The sequence below is a fragment of the Acanthopagrus latus genome, chromosome 3, assembly GCF_904848185.1.
Source record: "Acanthopagrus latus isolate v.2019 chromosome 3, fAcaLat1.1, whole genome shotgun sequence".
Taxonomy (NCBI): Eukaryota; Metazoa; Chordata; class Actinopteri; order Spariformes; family Sparidae; genus Acanthopagrus; species Acanthopagrus latus.
This window is the reverse complement of record NC_051041.1, coordinates 8695819-8716219: the sequence shown is the minus strand read 5'-3', so window position 1 is coordinate 8716219 and position 20401 is coordinate 8695819. Positions and strand designations below refer to the sequence as shown.

Genomic DNA, 20401 nt, shown 5'->3' with positions numbered 1-20401 from the left:
GGGATTTAAAACTCGATTAAAAAAACAAAACAAACAAATAAAAAAGAGAGCCTTGCTAACCTTATTTTGAAACGTCCGGAAGTGGAAGCGTATTTACTTCCGCTTGCACACGCCTTGCTGTCTCAAGGAGAAAACGCGTCATTTTCAGTGCATTATCATACTCTGTTAACCTTTATTTGGTAATATAACAACGGTAGTCATACTGGCATCTACATACAATGAAATAGAGACATTCTGACAAGATTCCGCGGGGCTGTTGTTGTTACGTCCACATGCGTGCAGCAACACAGCCAACAACCGGCCAATACAATTACTTGAGGGTTCATGCAAATATTATAAACGCCATTTCTTACAACTCCCTCATAGGCTCAGGAAATTCCCCTCGGCGTGTAGATCACTGCACGGTGAATTAGGGCAGTTTTCCAAGTACACAATTTGTCCCATGTTGTAAAGCTTTGTGAACCTCTAACCTACCTGTATCCACACAAAGTTCACCCTTTAATTTGATGGCATTGAGGCAGGAGGGGACAAGTACAGTTCAGTGAACTGGCACAGGTGGTCTGCCCCCCATTTCCATCTGCTAGACTGGTGGAGTTTGCAATCCAAAAAAACAAGTTTATCATGAACCACAAATGAAAACCTTGCACTGTGAGGACCCACATATGTTGTCAAGTCATTCACCTGCTGTAATGTTTTAAATATGACAACAAAAATATCTATTATAAAAGGCAGTTAAAAAAAATATAAAAACACACAAGCACACATACACATATTTCCTTGGGTGATAAAATATATTTGACAATCATTAACAGCACATAATTTCCCTTTACAGTAATATTTCTGCTGGGTGGAGCTCTGGATCCTCACATGTCCTTCAACTGTATCCTCTTACACTTCTGCAGTAAGTGAAAAGACACGACATTAGAATATAGACAATTCACAAGACTGTATTACAGCATAATAAATGTTCTACTCAGTCAAGATGGAAATTTATATTTGCATCACTGACCACTTACAGCAGTTATACAAAACATGTCATGTGTTATGTTTCTATATAAGCGGGCTTGGTTCTCTTTTAAATTGATACAAACAATAATTCATATACCAGTTTGACCTAGCACAGGACTGTGGTCGGGACAAATGAAAAATCAAAAATTATAAAAAACAAAGTTGTCCCGACAGGCAAGTTTCAGCAATGTAATTAGAGACTGTATTAAGTCAGCGAAGATAATTATGTTGGGAAAAGTAAGTATTCTTATTAAGTTTTTAACTAATTATGTTCCAAGCAATGCAAACACTACAAGCCAAAGCTTTCTCCAACACAAGTAGCTTAACTAATCTACAATTACTTCTCACCTGTGTCTTCTGTGGTGCACTATAAACTGGCCAGCCACCTCTTGTTCCCCTGAGTACCAGATCTGAAATGTACAGCCCAGAAAGTGGTTCATTCCAAGGAATGAGAAACCCTGTGATGGTTCTGGCTCGTAGAGAACAGTCTTCTGACTCAGCACTAAAAAAAAAAGAAAAAAAGGCCACACAGAAAAGAGAACATTAATAAACCTTGGTCAATCAGTTTTATGCAAACAACATAACTAAAAAGAAAGTTTATCATCTCTAATATAAGGGTATACAGCTAACGAAAGAAAATATACAAGATTTGTGACTTAGCACCCAGTTACATTCTGAAAAGACAACTTACAAATCTTACTGATTCTGGTAAGTAAATAAGCTCAGGAGACAGCTCAGGCATCAAATATTATATTTGAAAATATGACAAAATGTAAAAAAAAAAAAAAAAAAAAAATACAAACATGTTGAGACTTTCTGAGCAGTAGTTCAGATAATGAACAATCTTACCAATCAGTCCCTTCCATTTGTGTGAACTCATTCACATGGACGGAGGGCAGCTCCTTTACTGCCTGCTGACAAGAGGCAACATATAAAGACACAGTTCTGACATGAGAAAAAGAAACTCCAGCATTTGATGGCACTTCAAAGCAAAACCAGAATCAGTCAATGGGTTCAATAAAGCTCGCTGCTGCAGTACTGTGCACCCCATTTCAGTCTTACCTGTGCAATGTCAATACTGCCATCATGTGGCTTTGAAGGGTACAGACATCAGTTTTGAGGCACTGCCATTGTTCCATCATCAGCCAATTTTACCCTCTTTTGATTCAGTATCACCACAGCTGTTTGAATACATTTGAAAAAAAACAGCTCATGTAGTCAATATGTACCTATCATCCACACCTTTCCAGCTCAGAAAATAGCCAATAAATGCAGCGTCGGATAAAGGAACAATGGACCACTAGTCGATGCTGGTGTGGAACTGCTACCTCTAGCGGCTTAGGAGGGGAATTGATCACCGCCACCTTCCATTCACAGAAAAATCGTGCGGACAGCTGAGGTGATTTTGGTGCAGTAAAACCAAGACAAGCAACAGGTGTTTGCAGGGTTCTGGGGTTTATGGTGCTTACCAAATCCTGGACTGTTTGCCCTTTGGCTGTTTAATTCAGTCTTAACAAACAGTCATTTGGCCCCAAAAACTGTGCTTTTCTTTAAAAAAAAAAGTGTCTGTGAAGGAAATGCATGTCTCATATGTAACTCCAGAAACATGCTGGTAACAAGATTTTAATAATTCCAATGGTTCTTCAGTCAACTTTACTGACTTGTGTTCTTCATTGCCTGGGAAAAAGAAATCACACTCCAACTATATAAAATAAAGCTTGATTTTCCGTACAGTATATTAGTAAAGAAACAATAAAAAGTATAATTATGGCTAGTGTTTCTCCAGTGATTACAATTAGCTACAGGAGAGGAGACAGTACTCTGTGCAAGGCTAGCTCACCCTTGAGTACCGTTCAGGTGAGTTCCTCATTCTAGTGGTGCCGCTCTCAATGCTTCTCCACCTAGGCAGGTTGGAATAAGAGGACAGACACCATGAAACAAAATACAGTGATACCATGGTACCAAAACGCACAAGCTAATAATAAAAAAATAATAAATCTGTGGTAAACAAACGGAAAGGTGATCACTTGCTAAAACAAAAGGCATTTTTTTAAAAGAATTTTAACCCTTTGGATGATCAGATCCTTGGTGTGTCTTCAAAAGGAGAGAACGGATGGATGACAGGGTGTGCAGATTTTGGAAATTGCATACAAATACAAGTCCATTCAGTGTCAAAATGTGTTGCTCTGACTGTTGGAGGGATGTCAGTATCAGGATCATATCAGTGCAAGTGACATCTCACCATTATCCAAGACTATCCTTGTCTTTCAAGTGTGTGTGAACAGGCGTACATGGTATATGCTTCAGTACAACAACACTTATGTTAAAACACTCAAGGTGCATAACAAAAAGGGAAATTTAGACCAGTGCAAATACTGGCTTCTTTTTACTTCAACTACATTACTATTACATAATGTACCGCATTATTATCCATGGCTGCATCCAAACCTTTTTTTTTTTGGGGGGGGGGCTAGCTTTGATCAGATGTGCTATGAAGGAAGGGGTAAAATTACAGACAACAGTAAAGTAAAAGGCCTGTAGTAAAGCAATAATTTTAGCAAAATGTTAGTTATAGTTAATTAAGCATCCATAATTGTCACAAAATAAAATAGCTAAGCTGTAGTTTACTCAAGCATAGACTATTTACCTGTGCACACACACATCCTGAAAGATAGGTACGATCTTGAGCAATCGCAAGAATTCCTTTAGCAGTTGTTATTGCTGTGATATTCATTATATCAATTCTGGTTAAGGAAATGACTGCAGTCTGATGCAACATGCACTGAAAACTAAAAGGGTTAAAATCCTGTTGAATCATTTCATCATCCAAACACCTTCAAAATTCTCTTGTCCCGTTGTCTGACTGCACAATTGACTTGGAAAAGAAGGTCTTCATCCAAATAAGAGAATTTGAGGTCAAAATCAAATCAAATACTGAATGACAACACTCAATTTGAGTATCTGACATTTGACTGATGCTCAGCTGAGTTTTATTGAAACGGAACAAACGTAAAAGTTATAAATACAAAGAACATCAGAGAACAAACTGCTATGGCTCTTAAGGTAAGCCAAACCAAATTCTATTGGGCAAGTTCAAAGAAAACATGGGAAGTTATGGTATCAGTTTTAAAAAAAAACACAATTTGTCTACCTCTAGAAATGCTAGGCATACACTTTGAACATTACAAAACTTTGATTTCTTCCTTCCTGTGGATTCTTTTCTCCACCATTGCAAAAAATGACGTATGAAGCTCTAACCATATGCATTTATTTACAAGCAAGTCCCTAAGCAACTATGATAAACCACAAATAAAGGGAGTACAAGAAGGGGAGGGAGGAAAGGGGCATGGACAAAACTTCCTGCAAGGCAAATATCATTATTTAATGTCCTCTCAGACTTTTGAGAATGAATGTCCACTTTTTTGTAAATGTTCATTGTTGACTTTAAAAGAATCAGGAACAAAATGTAACAATAAAAGTATTTTGTGTGTTTTTTTTAAAGACACGTGTCCCAATGTAACCGTAGGAGTAAGAAATGATTCACCACAACGGTTACGTTCACATCTTCAGCCAAAAGGCTTTCCAGCCAATCATCTTGAGCCAATTCTGGGGTCTGTCCATTTTTTTCTGAGATATATACAGATTTTTTTTTTCATGAACGATGACGAATAAAAAGTCAATCAAAAAATTGTGGCCAATCTCCTGTTTTCTTTTTTTTTTTTTCCTTTTTATTGTTTTTCTCTTTTTTTGTTGACACTTTGCCAAATACCTTTTGGTGCATCTACTTCCACTGCTGCCCATAAGAATCCTGTGAAAACTCCATGGTGTCATTACTGTAACCATAGTTACCGGAATAGTCGGCCCCTTGCTGCAGGGGCTGCTGGGCGATGGGCTGGGACCCCCAGTTCTGTTGGTTGTTGGTCTGGCGGCGCTTGGAGTCAGGCTGGTTAAACACGTCTGCCTTCCTCTTTCCGCCGACGTTACCTCCGCGATTGCCTCTAGCTCCGCGAGGACCGCGGCCCCTCTGTGGCTGGAAAGGGGCTCCCCGTCCTCCTCGGCCACCCCTCGGACCACCAAGGGGCGGACCTCTTTGGGCGTAGCCACCACGGCCACGTGCCGGTGGCGCCCCGCGAGCCCTAGGTGGAGGAGGCCCCCCCCTGCTGGGACGAGTACCACGGCCCCTCATGCTGTACACATCGTCGTAGCCGTAGTAGGGGTCTTCATAGCCACCACGGTAGTCATGATAGTCGTAGCCATAGTAGTCATCATAGTAGTCTTCATATCCATAGTAATCTGGTGGATAGGCATAGCCCCCTCGGCCACCACGACCCCTGCCTCGGCCTGGTGGGGGCATGCGTGGAGGTGGGTAGTAGTAGTAGTCATCATACCTGCAGAGATGAGGATAGGGTTACATATAATGTCTTCCTCATATGAGAATAAGTCGGAAAGTTGACCAGTCACATGTCCCTGTCGCTCACCCTGCATTCCTGGTGGTCTGCCGAGCTGCTTGGCGCTCTTTCCTCTTCTTGTCTGGGGGCTTTGCCAGGACGATCTCAATTTCCTCTCCTCCCAGCTCCTTTCCGTTCATCTCATCCATTGCCTAACCAAACAAAACGGCCCATTAATGGAACACACAGAATCATTAGACATGCATCAGACATCTTGTCCAAAGCATAAAATTCCCACCTTTACGGCAGCATCCCTTTCTTCAAAATGGACAAATGCGTAGTCTTTCAATTTCTTTACTCGCTCCAGCTTTCCAAACTGAGAGAAGGTCTTTTCAAGAAGCTCTTCAGTCACTGCGGTCGCCAGCTTCCTTACAAAGAGCACCTTGACCTACAAACAAAATACACAACGTTTGTTACCCTGTAGAACAGAGCATGCTTGACGTGTTTCTAAGAGGAACACATGACAATTGCTAACCTTGGCCATGACCTCCGGGTCTGGCTCGGCGACGGGGTCAGCCCACTCTACAGTGACAGGGTTTCCCCACACCTTGACCTTGCCACTCATCAGTCGGCGGCGGGCCTGTGCTGCAGACTTGTGGTCCTCGTACTCCAGGAAACAGAAGCCACGGTTCTTCTTCTTGTCATCTGGCTGGTGGTACAGTATTACCTCTTGAAGACCCTCTGAAAGATAAAAGAAAAAAACATGCTTTAACTTCCACGTCATTCATCCTTCATTGGATCATATTGACGTGATATTTATATGCAGATTTAAAAAAAAAAGAGAGAGAGTTTCTGAAACAAATGCACCTCTGTCCATTTGAAACTAACCTGTGACTTTGCCAAAGTCTTCCAATATACTTTCTCTTGTCTTGTTTTTTGGAATTGATCCGACAAACAGACGATTGTTTGCAACGGATATACACACTCCCAAGTACTTGCCAGGGCGGATTTCATGGTTATCACACTGAAAAATAAAAAATAAAAGATAGGCGGCTCTAAATATTCCAGTTGATCTGTGGTTTGATACTTTTCTTACAATGCTCTGTTGTGCTACTTACAAGCTTCACCGCCTTTTGGGCATCATCCTTATTGCAGTATGTGATGAAAGCATAACCTCTATTCTGACCAGAGAGAGGGTCCATCATTAACCTGAGGTCCCAGATGGCACCAGCAGACTCAAAGAGTGGCACCAGCTCATCTTCATACAAATCCCTTGGGATTTTTCCAACAAACACCTGATGAAGAAGAAAGAAACAGGTTTACAAGTGTAACAAATTTGTAAAGCCTACTACATGGGATATTTAAGACTAAGTACATGCTGCACAAACCCAAGACTTCTTACCGAATTTAAAAAAATCAGAGCATTGAAAAGAATGACAAAAATAGAACATTAAATCACTTATCTACCTCAGTTCCAATCCCTGGTTGTGTTCCTTTGAACACATCTTCAGGTGGGGGACCTCCATACTTTCTCTGCCCCGTGGTGACATCCAAGGTGTATCCTGTCCGCTCCAGTAGCGCCTGAAAAATGCAGAAAATAAAACATTAACCAAGCTGCATGCCTGCAGAGGCATGTTTAGATTACTTTTATTTTGACATTTTGCAAAACAACGTCTATGTTTACCTTTATTTTTGCCTCATCTGGGCCCTTAGTGGACTCCTGTACTTTACTTCCTTGTTTTTCTCTCTGTCTGTAAGTCTTCATGACTCCACAAAGAAAAGCACTTTTATTCTGAAATTAAAAAAAGGGGGAAATTCTTGATAACAGTCCGCATGAACATAAAACTTCTCCCAAAGACAAAAATGAATATAAATCCATCGATGTTGTTACCTGTACATGGGACAGGTCGCTCTCTTTGAATTGCTGCAGCACAGTGAGAGCTCCCTCCTCATTGAACTCTCGCAGTGCATCAATGGCCCTTTCGTCTAGGTCAACATAGGCCACCAAGCCTACAATTAGAAACATATTCACCATCAGGCTCAGTTACAGTGGACACCATTAGTACTCCGACACAGCTTGTTAATTAAATTCTAAAGCTTTCTGAGCCACAAAAACCATTAACCACCTGTCTGGAAGATGTTATCTAGACTTTCAGCCACTTTCTGGGGAAGCCCTGCATCGATGAGCGTCTGGTAGTTCTCTGTGTGTGTTGTCGTCACATCCATGGGCTCCTCTTCCTCCTTTGCCGGGGCAGAACTACCGTTCACCTCAGCGGCAGCCATTCTCCTGTCAAAGAGGGCAAGAAAAACCTGTCATTCCACATTCGTCTTCAAGAGTTTGTTTTTCTTGATGAGGTCTGATCAATAAAACCACATATTATCATTATGTGAAAGTGGATGTCTGCTTTAAAAACACGTCATCTGTTAACAAACACATTGTTTACAAATACAAGGGGTGTTGTAAATTGGAATTGTTGGTACTGACCTATGTAACATAAACACCATTACTTTGATTATAAATAGAGATATGGGGGTTACTATAGTAAAAGCAATCAATACGGAATAGCATGTGTTCATAATAGTACCGTCAGATAAATGAATCTGTGTGTAAACATGGGGGTACAGTACGGTAACCACAACCCGGTCACTTGAAGAAACCACCGTCCCGCCCCCCTCACATGCAGCTTGCTAGCTAGCGAGCTGGACAGATTTTTATCATATTTACATGCTTACTAGATGAACTATTTCCTCCAGGCAAGACGCACTTTACATTATTCGAAGCAAAACGGACTTTCAAGACGTTTTTTTTCTCATCTTGAACTGACCGTAATTTTGTTTAGCTTGCTGGCTGTCTGGCTAACGAGCTTATACGAAGGCCTCGCCGTGCAGAAAGACACCTTTCACAAATTAAACACACGTTCCGCGCAACGTGCAAACAGATAGCTAGCGAAACTTACCAGACTAATTCAAGACACTAACGACGACGTGTGTAAAAATGTGGAACGAGTGGCTCTGCGGACGTACAAAAATGCCTTATATGAAGAAAACGTTTGAATCTAACACACGAGACAAATTTCCAGACAGCTACGGTCTCGTCGTCGGCTCGCCCCGAACAACGCCACCGCTCAGCAAACATCGCGATATTTGGACGGGGGAGGGAAAAAAAATAACGCGCAGTAGGGGCGGGTTCTTGTTTTTGACGTCTTCTTCTTCTTTTTTCCAAAATGGCGAATTTGAACGTCAGTGCCACCAACTGTAGTGTTACCGAATAGTTCCATTAAAAAACAAAACAAAATCAAATATATATACATATATACAGCTCCGTCATGTCCAGATAAACCAGTAAATCTGATGGAATTTGCTTGAATTTGGTTTACCTTAATGGTAAAATCTGTTAGTCCTATTTCCTTGTAACTACAGTGGGACAGCTGATATGAAAATAACAAGGATTTTAATTTTCCATTATTGATTTTCAATTCTTTATGTGTAATACTTGAAAACTCGCTATCTATTAATTTGTTACCTTCTCCAACACGTTCATAACCTTCTTTTGTTGGGTGGAAATCCTTGTGCCACTGCAGATTTGCTCAGCTGATATTAAATAATACAAGTTTATAAAAATAACATATATAAAATAACAGAGAACCACACCACAGTAAGGGGTAGAGTGGATAGTTAAATAGCAGTAATTTGTATATTCAGCCTGAGAGAGCAGTGCAGTGGTCAGAAAAAGAGCACTTCACCATCAACTGTTCATAGTTGAACCTTGAATGACACAACTTTACCTCTCTGTACATACTACAATGACATCAGCTGTAATTCAAAGCACAATCAACAGCTGACATTTATACAGCAAACAAGAGGGATGAACAATGACTCATAGACATGTTGCAAAATTAAGCACTTTATTTTCATATTAGCATCTGTGAATTCAGTATGAAATTTCATACAGGACCTGCCTTGATAAGCGGTTAAATCATTCAATATATGATCATTATTGGACTTGGCAAATGGGATGGGCGGACTCTCAGAGAACAGTCTTCCCAGCTTTAGTCATCGTGTTTCAGCTTCCTGATTTTGCCCTTGTGGCGGTCGATTTCTTTCTGCAGGCGCTCAATCTCTTTCTTATGGTGCTCTATCTCCTCCGTGTGGTGCTTCCTCAGCGCCTCCATCTGCTCCTTCTCCTTCTGCCTGCAGGTGGAAAAAAAAGGTTAGGTTTAAAATCTTGTGGAAAAAACAATCAGTATACAGGCAGAAGCTTCAGCTGCTGCATTCTCTTCACCTGAAATAGCGCTCCTCCTCTGCCACCTGTCGCTTTCCGAACGCTCCCCCTGCTTCCCTCACAGAGCCTCCTCCACCTCCACCTTTGCCTGCTCCCGTGCCCAACTCACCAAGCTGGGATAAGCAGAGGAAATGTTTTTACTGTCACAATTCACAATCAAGGAAGTGCACCACAATATACACAAGGTATCACACCATATCTTCAGTTGGTTTTGTGAGACAAAAACACATTTTATAAAAGGGGCCTCTAATGATTGTAAAGTTAATCATGTATTTTCTCCTGGTGTATGCCTAAAATAAACAAAGCACCACCGGTATTTGCTGATGATGTTTCTTTAATAGATGAACTATTGAATTTCTCTAAGTATATACAGTTGCTCCAACCCTTTCATACAACAATACAGTTGTTGTCTGTGTGTTGTTGATTTACAGATGCCACATTTCCCTGTCAGACACATTTTGAGGCAGTAAGAACATGTGTACATTTAGATTTCTCTTAAATAACTTGAACTATATAATGCAACTCTTAAAACAATCTCTTTAATAGCAAGGGGAAATCAAACGATCCCTTCCGCAAGAGCTAAGGAAATACATTTGATTTTCTACATATTATTACCTTCGCATGCCATCTCTGCTCAAAGTTACACATCTATCACTGCTACTAAACTGTAGACTTTTGCTTAGTTGTACGTCGCTGTTCTGCGTTGTGCAGTAACTGATTAATGAGTTAAAGTGCATGTTTCACTGTATGTGGCATTACTTAACACTGGAGCGTAAGAATCTAGTAATACAGGAGCATTTGAGGTCTTAAACTACACGACACATGCTGCTACTAACTACTACTACTAACGACATATGCTGCAGTATTAACGTGCATTACGTTACATCTATGTTAAAGCTACTTCACAAATGTGACTCTATAAGTTAGCCATTAGCTAGCCTTGCTAACTTTGTAAGGCTAACAACTTTGCTGATATTAGCAAGCTAATGCTAAAACCCTGAGAACGCCAACCATCACCACAGTTTACCTGTTCAGATGCCATTCTAACGTTCATCTGAGTGAAGATGCTTCTCCGCAGGTTTGCTCTCAGAAGAAACCGTGACATGGTCGGATACTATTCGTTAATTGTTTCTCACTGTGTTGTCTCTAATGTTTTTACTGTGCCTTGCTCAAAATGCGGAAATTTGAAAAGGAACGCCTTTTAGTGGGCGTGGTGCCTAGCAACCTCTGTCACATGTCGGCTTGTTGCTGCCCCCAGGCGGTGAAGGGGGAGAACTGCAGCGGTTGTTTGCAGCTGTGCCCAGGCAGTCAACACAATACAAATATCTATCAGTGAATGCCAGTGAAGGGTAAGCTTGGTAAGAAATATAATGTAATATCTCTGAAATTTCTAAATATTTGTCAATAGATTAGATTAAATGAGATCCCACAGCAGGGAAATTCACTTGTTACAACAGCTCAAGATGCAGCAAGTACAGGAAAAAGAGTCAGACAAATGCGCATAAAGTTAAATAGAACATTTAAAATACAAAATTCACAAAAAACAAACAAACAACCAAACAAAAAACAAAAAACAAAAAACAAAGTGAGTGGAAAGTGATTGTTCAGGTAGTGTTTGAGTTAAACAGTCTGATCGCTGTGGGGATGAATGATCTGTGGCATGAATAGCAAAACCTTCACAGTCAGAACATGTCAATATGTCTCTGGAGCTACATACAGCAAGGAGGAGCAAGAGCCTAATTAGCCTAATTGTATACAATGTACCTGTATACTGTTTGGTAGTTTAATCAATGATAAACATTCCATTTGTTTGTAAGGTAACGCAAGCTGTCAAATAAGTGTAGTGACGTAAAAGGAGTAAGTGGCCTGAGAAGAAAAGTATAAAGTTGAGTACAAGTACCTCAGATGTGTATGTCTGAACCTCTTTTACCACTGGCTGTGCTCATCCAGCAGCATTAGTCCAGTTAGGCCTGATGTTTTAAACTTAAAATGCAAAAATCAACCAAAAGAAACAATTAAATGGCCCCAAGATCCCAAATTGATTTAAAAAGACGTTACTTACACCTATCTCAAAGCCGGAATCTTCACTAGCTGCTAAGCTAGAAGTGATTTGTCAGTTTTTGTCATTTTGTCAGAGGTGGGTGCATCGGGGGAATACAATAATGTCTCATCGAATCAATTTGGGATCTTGTGGCTTTTGGAGACTTTGTATTATGACAGACGAGCCGTGAAGCTCCAGAAATATTTCGTCGGCTACCAAATTTCACCCGAATTTCCATTGGCATGGGATTGAGTAATGACTCATTTTTGGGTGAACCTCACCATTAAAAACTTAGCAGCATACAGAGATCCACAGATTCACTCTGGCCAGGTCTCAAGCCAAAGACGGATTCATAAAATACCTTGCAAACCCCCGTCTTCAAGTGAATTTTGTGAACCTGTCCGGAGCACTCGTACAGAATATTTCTGCAACAGCATACAGACTTTCCCTCCTTTGTGATCAGTTATCTTTATCTTTTCTTTAAGAAGCTGCACAGGTCAGTATAATAATTTCAAGTTCATATTCTGTCAGCACCCTACACAAATTTGAACATCCCTGTGCTGCTCAAAAGTTTGGGTCCCGGTGCTCATCTCTTAAGTGCTGGATGAGACGCACTCAGCAATACAAAGGGAAGCTTTGCACAGCAAAGAGAGGTTGTGGGTGTTCAGTACAGATGAGTCATCAGAATGGAGTTGCACTGTTGAAGAGCTCTCCCTGCCAGGTAATGCTCAGCCCAGCACAGTGCTGTGTGAGCTCACCGTCCCTGACTCTCCCTCCTTCAATGTCTGAATCCAGTCCAGGTGATGGTCAATCGGTGTGTGTAGGCGCGGCATTGTTGTGGTGACGTGGTTCGTTCCTATCAAGCTGTTAAGTGATGACCATGGTGATCTGGAAGCTCCTGTGGAAATGAATGGTGCGCAAAAACCTGTTGAGTCACTGTGCTTTGTAATGCAGCATCCTTGGTTTGTACAGATGGAGAGATGAAGGAAAAGGGTTCAGAGGCTACACAACGTGGAGGCTGTGCAAGACAGCAAGAATGGGGTCAGTGAGAAAACACTTGCACTCGGCTGTCATGGGAACAAAGAAGGTTACACTTGAGGATACACTCTGGACAACATGCTTTCCCACATCGCTGAGAGGAAACCGAGGTAGTTACAGCTTTGCGACAAATGGTGGCAGTGTGCTCTCGCACAGATGGAGAGCATCTGCCCAGTGTTGCAATAAATACGGAACAAACTACCAGTCACATAGCAGTCATGTACAATAATTCCTTCTTCGCCTGTAATGGACCACAGCAAGCGTTCCTCTCATTTTGCACCGCCCGAAGATGGAAATTGAGTTTCACACAGAACAATGACTGCTGCAGTGCAATAATCATTATGAGAGGAAGGCTCCAATATTCACAGAGGCAACTGATTCTGCTGCATTTCATCACACATCAGAAGTGTGATGATTGTTAGAATGCAAAATATGATACTGACGAATCCTCTAGAAAGGATATGACACATGAACGTATATATTTTCATGAGTGCACGTTTAAAAGGGCTCTGTGTTTTTCTTTATTTTTATGACTCATTCTCATAACGTCAATTTAGATTTCCTATTCATGCTTCCTCCCTTGCTTGACTCTTCACATCTTCCCACTTGGTATGTTTGTTGTCATGCACCAAAACACCAGGGCAACATCTCTCTTGCCACTGTTCGTGATCTTGATCGCGATGATACAATAAATCGTGCTGAACTGAACCGGAAGTCTTTTTTTTTTTTATATGTTCAGGAGGAAATGTCTGATCGAACTGAACTTTGAGGGGCTGTTTTTTGCGCTCGTCCCCGTGTCTGTCTGTGCCATGTCTTTGTATGGACTTCCGGTCCACAGGGTTTCAGAGCAACCAGTTATCTGGATCCTTTCAGAGCTGCTCACCTCGCTCAAGTGTTGCCATTGGAAATAGTATCCTGGCAACAGCACTAACCTGAGCAAAGACAAAGTAAGGTCATGCAGACAACAAGATGTGGTATGGCGTTCCAGTACGAACAATTCATTTTCATAACCTCGCTCGCGAGGACGTTCATCACAAATTTGTCATAACATCCTTTCAGCAGTTTTTGCATTATTATTCTGAAAGGACGTTCAAGGTGAACTCACATTATGTTTGCATGGTACAATTTAACAGCCCCCTTTTTTTTTTTTTTTTTTAGTGCAGTCTTTCATAAATGTTTGCATGTCATGCGTAATGCCTGTAATCTGCCTCCTTCTACCTGTGCAGTGTCAATAATTGCATGAAATGGTGCTCTCATTTGAAATTCATTCACACCTCCGAGGGGGAAAAGCATGCTGATATACCTCTGGGGATGTAACGAAAGCTTTTGTTCGGGATTTCAGCACATATTTATGAGGTAATAGCGCTGTGTTGCCATGGTGTCACTTTATTAAGGCACCGAAATGACAAATAAATTCTTTCCTGGGGAGAACATTTCTGAAGCATGCTACAAACAGAAAGTCAGTTGCATTTGAATTGCAAGAGGCAATAAGCCATTCTGTTTTGTAAGTATAAACCTTGGGTGGGGGTTAGACTGGGGCTTTAGACTTCCTGGTTTTTCTTTACGTGCATTCAGCTCATCTAATTCTCTCAATGTGCTGCTGCTGGAGCTCCATGTTGCGAACAGCCCTCATGATGCCAGCGCTGCCATGAATGGGCTTTTCGATACTTTGTGCACATTCAAGGTCCTCTGGCCAAGAAACAATGGCAGGCTTTATTTACTGGGCTCCCAGGCAGCTTGGCAATAATTAAAGGGGAATTGACTCACTTACTAAGCTGATTACAATGTCAAGGGTGCAACCTAAAACAGCCAATTAGCTCTCACACGTCACTTTTCCCCCAACTGGGCAGACTGAGTCAGACTGCATTCATAGTACGGTTGTTGCATTCACCAACGGCTGCTTCACAATGCAAAGGGCTTGACTCTGCTACGCGGTCACCAGCCGCTTTGTGCAGTCACTGAATAGTTTGAATTATTGACACGTACATCTATATTCTGTACATGATGCGAATGCCAGTGTGCCTGCAGCTGTAATGTTTACGGGTTTCTAATTTGTTAACTACCACTAAACACAAAGCACAGCAGGGGTTGATAGCGATGTCATTTGTTATCCGGTTTAGCAGCTGGCTTACTTGAATGGGGATAAAATGATTCAGTCCTGTGGCTCTTGGAGACTTTTCAAATGTTATCAGACTAAATGGCTCGAACTATGACAGCAAAACAAGTCGTTTCGGAGGGGTTGTGTGTTTACAGATGCTCCTTTCACGAAGCATTTTTCACATGATGTTGTTGGCTTCAAAGCTTGAAGCTTGGGCTTGGGCAGCTTGGGCAGCTTGGGTAAATGATCTCCGAGCCGAAACCAACACAACCAACCATGTCACCAATCAGCTGGAGTATCTTCTGGTCCGGCGTGGCGCAGTACATTCCAGATGATTTAGGTTTTCTACATTTTGGACAAAGTGAATATCACTGACTCATTCTCTGTTTTCTCTCATCATGTCGCACCAATTTTAAAGAAATGTATGACTTTTGTACTGTATAGACCGGCTAGTTTTATGCAAGGCCTATCTTTCAAGCAGTGAGATATCACAAAGTGATTATAATTCACCTCGAGGGGAGCATGAGTATATGGGTACAACATTTTCTGGCAATCCATCCAAAAGTTGTGGAGTCATGTTGACCACATGGTGTTTTTGTTGAAAAATCTGGAGACAACAAAATGGGATACATCATCTGGGGACCATGAGTGTCTGTCCAAAATGTCATTGCTATCCATTAGGTTGTTGTCAGGACATTTCACTAAAAGCACAAAATGTGAACCTGCTTAAGGCACTTGAGGACAGGAAGTCAGCGCCTGGACTTTATAACTGTCTGTCCATATATCCAATGCAATCCATTTAATTCTTCCATTTAAGAGCTACAGGTGCACAGCTGGCATGTCAAAGATGACATCTCTTTTCTACGTCACACTACTGACTCACCCACTTGTGACCACAACAAGCCAGTCTCCAGCTGATTTTATTCTGCAAGATGTCCTATATGCTTCAACATGAAAACCATTTGCATTCCATCAGTACTAAAGCCGGTCATTTGCCTCCCCTCGTCCAGTCGGCCCCCCTGGCGTTCGCATACGGTCTGGAAGTAAGACAAGTGGCAATACCCTCCAGGAAACCACTCTCAAGAGACTGCTGGCATTTAGCTATGACGCACAAACACAGTTGTGATCCACCACATCTGGGTTTTAGTCATTTGGAGGTAAAGGAGCCACACGGAGGCAGGAGGCGGACTGAGGGTTAATGGCACAGCTTTCCTTTATCAATCCCAATCAGGAGGGAAAGTGCAAGATTGTGTGTGATAGCCTTTGTACTGTAATGTTTTTCTCTTCAGCTCAATTAGAGAAAATATAATACCAGCATCTACAGTCCTCCACTTCGTCCCCTGTGATTGCTTTAAACATGTGTAGACATTCAAGAGAAACTCTGAATCAGAAAAAAGGCAAGGCGGCGGTTTCAGCGTCTCGCAGTCTTGCCTTCGGATCTGTTACGCTCTGAAAGGCTGGAGTATCATTAGAGCTGAAGGACACGCTGTGCCACAGCTGAAGACAATGCATGCTGCTAATCTTCAGAGCTGAAGTTCTGTTCCCCAGTAATGACTTGGAACCAGCACCGTTTTGTGCCAAAGACACAATACCATCAACGTAAACAGTGTTATCGGTATTTATTAATGTGTGATTGATGTGTGTTGTTTCCCGAACAGCCACAAAATGGGCCGAGTGGAGAAATCGTACTGAAAGCTGCTGTTTACAACTGTTACTGCTGGAATCGTGTGTTAGTTCCTGCTGCACAATATGTTGACTGGTTGCAGGGGGGTCTAGCTGAAAGGCATCCAGCGATTTGATCCATGAACCAATCCTTTAATTGTGTAACAGCCTCTCTAATCACCGCTTCTTTCCAGTATCTCAGATGAAATGTCACCTTACAATGCCATACAATATTTAGGTGACAGAATGCCAATAGCATGGACAGCCAAAACCACTTAAACTCCTTCCCTGCTGTCCTCAGCCTTTTTCCCCCCCTGCTTCTTATACAGTATTTCGTGCTGTGCAAAGAACTTCATGACTGCAGAGTTACTGATAATTTTACTGGCAATAAAAATCGAGGTTTGTTACACTTAGTTAGGAAAGCATCATTTGGAGATTCAGTGTATTTTTCTTTTCTTTTTTTTTTTTTTATCCCTCCACAGCTAGGTCAGCGCACAGCAGAGATATCTGGCTCAAGGACACATTAGCTGGGTGGATGCCTGGAAAACTCAGAAGCCTGGGTGTTCAACAGGGGGTCTGCAACCTCTAGGGGGGGTCCTCAGAGTGACTGCAGGGGGGCTTTTTGAAAGTTTAGATTTTTCAAAAGTGTAAATGTCTCATTAACATGAATCCACCACATCATTCGCATGATACATTCATTAAAAACCAAGCAACCAACAACTTCATTTACCCAACAAAGATGCTCTACTACCTGTCCATAACGGTGAACTAGTCTGTTAACTATGTATTATTGCAACATATTTGCCAGTTATCTGTTTTATTACCTCAGGCGTACCGACTTTCTTGTGAACTGTGGATGGATTGTTTTGTTAAGTTATCATGCAAGAGACTCAGAAAACCCCCAGAGAAATTAGTTTGCTCATCACAACTGTTCCATCTCTCTATCAGCCAAGTGGTCCTTGTCCTGAAAACCACTGAAGACCCTGCTCTTGTGTATCAGCCTGTCATGTCCTTGACAGTACCATTTTTCAGAACTGAGAGGTCCAGTGTGTATGATTTAGTAGGATCTACCAGCAGAAATGTAAAATCATGTTCATTACTATGTTGTCATTAGTTTAGAATCACCTGAAACTAAAAGCCATATATTTCTACAGAAGTAGCAGTTTGTATTGAGTCTACCATATTGCATCACCGTGTTCCTACAGTAGCCCAGAAAGGACAAACACAAACCAAACACTGGCCCTAGAAGGAGCCTTTCATATTTTTACCATTAAACAAAGGGTATTTTGTTGGCTAAAATGTGCAACCTCTCAGATAGCTGCCGCTAGATTCCACACATTGAACCATACATAATCACTTACAAATGACAACATGAAAACAATGTGACAGTGTGAAAGGAGTAGAGCCAGCGTCTTGTTTTTGGAAGGCTGCTGGTTCGATTCCCCTGGTCTGCATGTCGTCGTGACCTTGAGCAAGGTAGGAACCCCACGACGGCTCCTGATACACTGGTCGGCACCTTGCATGACAGCCAATACAATCAGTGTATGACTGTATGAATTACTGTAAGTCACTTTGGACAAAAGCGTCTGCTAAATGCCCTAAATGTACATTTAAATAAAAGGGGTTGCTCAAAGTGGTCGACATACACAGAATTATCACCAGAATCTGCAGCTTTATGGTATTATTTCTCGCACAAATTCTAGGTTGTCGCTAAGCTGCTGGCATCCTTTTCTGTTTCAGCTCACTCTCACCACTCCCATAGTTTTGTTTTCAGTAGCAGCAGGCAACATTTTTTTGTGAAAACCTCTTACACCCCCCTCCTCCTCCTGTACAACACCACCTGCTCAGCACAAAACAGCAGACAGACACAGCTAAAGAGCCAGATATTTCCCTCAGGAGATGTTAGAGACCAAACGCCGAGCTGAGGGAGAGGTAATATTGGACTTCCGCTGCATTTGGAGGCCAGAAACACACGACGGCAAATGAATGATGAATGATGAAAACAAGCCGCTGTTGGCTCAGAAGTTCCAAAAAAGTCAGTTATCACGTCTTTTTAGCTCTCAAGGGTCGTTATTGTAATTCCTAAACATGTATATCAGTTTGTAAATTAAACATATGCCATACATGGAGTCAAAATGCGTCCAAGTTCACTGAGTTGAGTCGAGTCTTCTGCCCGTAAAATCCCAAACTGTTATTCAGAATTTAAAAAAAAACACCAAAGTTGCTCTTTCTCCTCTTCTGTTCGCTGCATTTCATTTCCTGAAGCTACGAGAGGAGAAGCACAATTCAGAGATGACCTTGCTGCTGCTTCACTCTCAATAATCATATTAATTTCATTTGCTGCTGACAATCATTAAGAAGGCATTACTGCCTGGGGAAGGCAAATGGCGTTGACGCTCTCTGTTCTCTCGCTTCTCTTCGAGGAGTTTAAAGACCTTCTCCTCTTCGCCTATCTTGAGGATTAGCATCTGCTGTTTCTATGGCAACAGCCTTCAATTAAGAGACAGCCAGGGCCTTGCTGTTACTGCCAGCAAGGTGCTAATTGATACTGGATTTCAAGTCAGGGGGGATGGGTGGGGGGGTTGAGATGAGAATGAGGAACTGCCGCTGCTGTGTGCATGAGTGTGTGCGTGCTGTCGGAGGGTGGGGGGTGGTTAGTCATCGACAGCTTTAGGATGTTATTAGCATTTGGACGTGTTTTTCACACACAAAGACACATACGCAAGCATCGGCATTTACATATTGTCAGCATGTAGTAATTATTTGTCATTTTGATTGGATTTATTTTGTTTACAGAGAGAGAGAGAGAGAGAGAGAGAGAGAGAGAGAGAGAGAGAGAGAGAGAGAGAGAGAGAGGCTGCATCCTTATAGATACGTGTTAAAGGAAAAGTTCACCCCAGAAAAAAAGGTGAACTCAGTCATTATCTGCTATGCTGATGGAAAGTTGGATGAAGTTTTGTGGTCCACGAAACATTTCGGCTGAAGTAGATGGAGACCTGCAGAAAGTGACTCAGTACAGCTCAAGCATAATTGAAGTTGCTGGAAGCCCTGAGATCCCAGATTGAATTATATAAACTTATTTACACCCTTTCAAAGCTCTTTACTGTAGCCGCTAATCTAAACATGTTAGCGCACAGCTCATCTGAAGTGGATGCATGAGCTCAACTGTCTGTTTGGAGTATGAATACTGTTTTTTTTAATATCATCTTGGGATCTTTGGGTTTCTGGAGATGCATGCATGTAGTATACAGAGCCATTTAATGTTTTTCTTTTTTTTCAGAGGTTTTATTTACATTTTAAAACAAATTTTTTTAATGCTGACTTGCTGCGAGGCCCCAGAAATGTTCTCATTTTTGGATGAACTTTTCCTCCAATATTACGATGTCTGGGCTTCTTTATAGCAGCAAACAAACTCCATGTGTGCACAAACAGCTGGTGCCTGTTTTAGTTTTTTCGCCCCTGCCCCTTGAACATCCCTTGTCCAGCCACTGCTTATATGATAATATTGTGCAAATCCATCCATTAGCTTTTAAAACGTTTCTTGCTTTGCTAACTCCTAGTAGGTGGTGGTTTAACACCTTAAAGCTGCGATAACATGACAATAATCATTAAGAGTAACTGTTCTTTTCGTACAGTTTTGATTTTTATCCCAGACTCTTTTTTTTTTTAGATAATGTGATTATATTCTTGATGTTAGTCAATTTGTCCTCTTTCTCACTGATTGCAACTATGCGCAGGTCATGACATGAAACTGAAGACAATGCTGAGGGATCACTGCGGCTCCTCTGGTACGCTTTTGAAAGCTGCATTTCAGATGCTGCCAAATCATCTCTGACATTACCGCTCCTCGTGAGCAGACACTGCACAGATGACTCTCTGTGTGA

General features: G+C 41.6%; 2 protein-coding genes across 7 annotated transcripts; both read right to left on the bottom strand.

Annotated features, from left to right (window-relative positions):
• Window positions 1-772: 772 nt before the first annotated feature.
• LOC119017168 (heterogeneous nuclear ribonucleoprotein R) lies at window positions 773-8534 on the bottom strand. 6 transcript variants are annotated; one of them, XM_037093658.1, is made up of 16 exons: window positions 8354-8534; window positions 7523-7683; window positions 7288-7406; window positions 7081-7188; window positions 6864-6977; window positions 6515-6691; window positions 6285-6420; window positions 5932-6137; window positions 5695-5844; window positions 5487-5608; window positions 4858-5396; window positions 2849-2909; window positions 2071-2189; window positions 1858-1922; window positions 1357-1510; window positions 773-896 (listed from the first exon to the last, which is right to left on the bottom strand). In XM_037093658.1, the coding sequence occupies exons 2-12, from the start codon at window positions 7677-7679 to the stop codon at window positions 2875-2877; spliced, it is 1863 nt and encodes a 620-aa protein (XP_036949553.1). In that variant the 5' UTR covers window positions 7680-7683; window positions 8354-8534; the 3' UTR covers window positions 773-896; window positions 1357-1510; window positions 1858-1922; window positions 2071-2189; window positions 2849-2874. The 6 variants fall into 6 exon arrangements, with proteins under 6 accessions (XP_036949553.1, XP_036949552.1, XP_036949551.1 ...); XM_037093657.1 differs by having other exon boundaries at window positions 1858-1919; XM_037093656.1 differs by having other exon boundaries at window positions 1858-2189.
• A 746-nt stretch (window positions 8535-9280) lies between these two features.
• Window positions 9281-10878, bottom strand: LOC119016829 (ATPase inhibitor A, mitochondrial-like). Its single transcript, XM_037093131.1, has 3 exons — window positions 10706-10878; window positions 9679-9791; window positions 9281-9587 (listed from the first exon to the last, which is right to left on the bottom strand). Exons 1-3 carry the CDS (start codon window positions 10781-10783, stop codon window positions 9446-9448), a joined length of 333 nt encoding a protein of 110 aa, XP_036949026.1. The 5' UTR covers window positions 10784-10878; the 3' UTR covers window positions 9281-9445.
• Between the last annotated feature and the right edge of the window lie 9523 nt (window positions 10879-20401).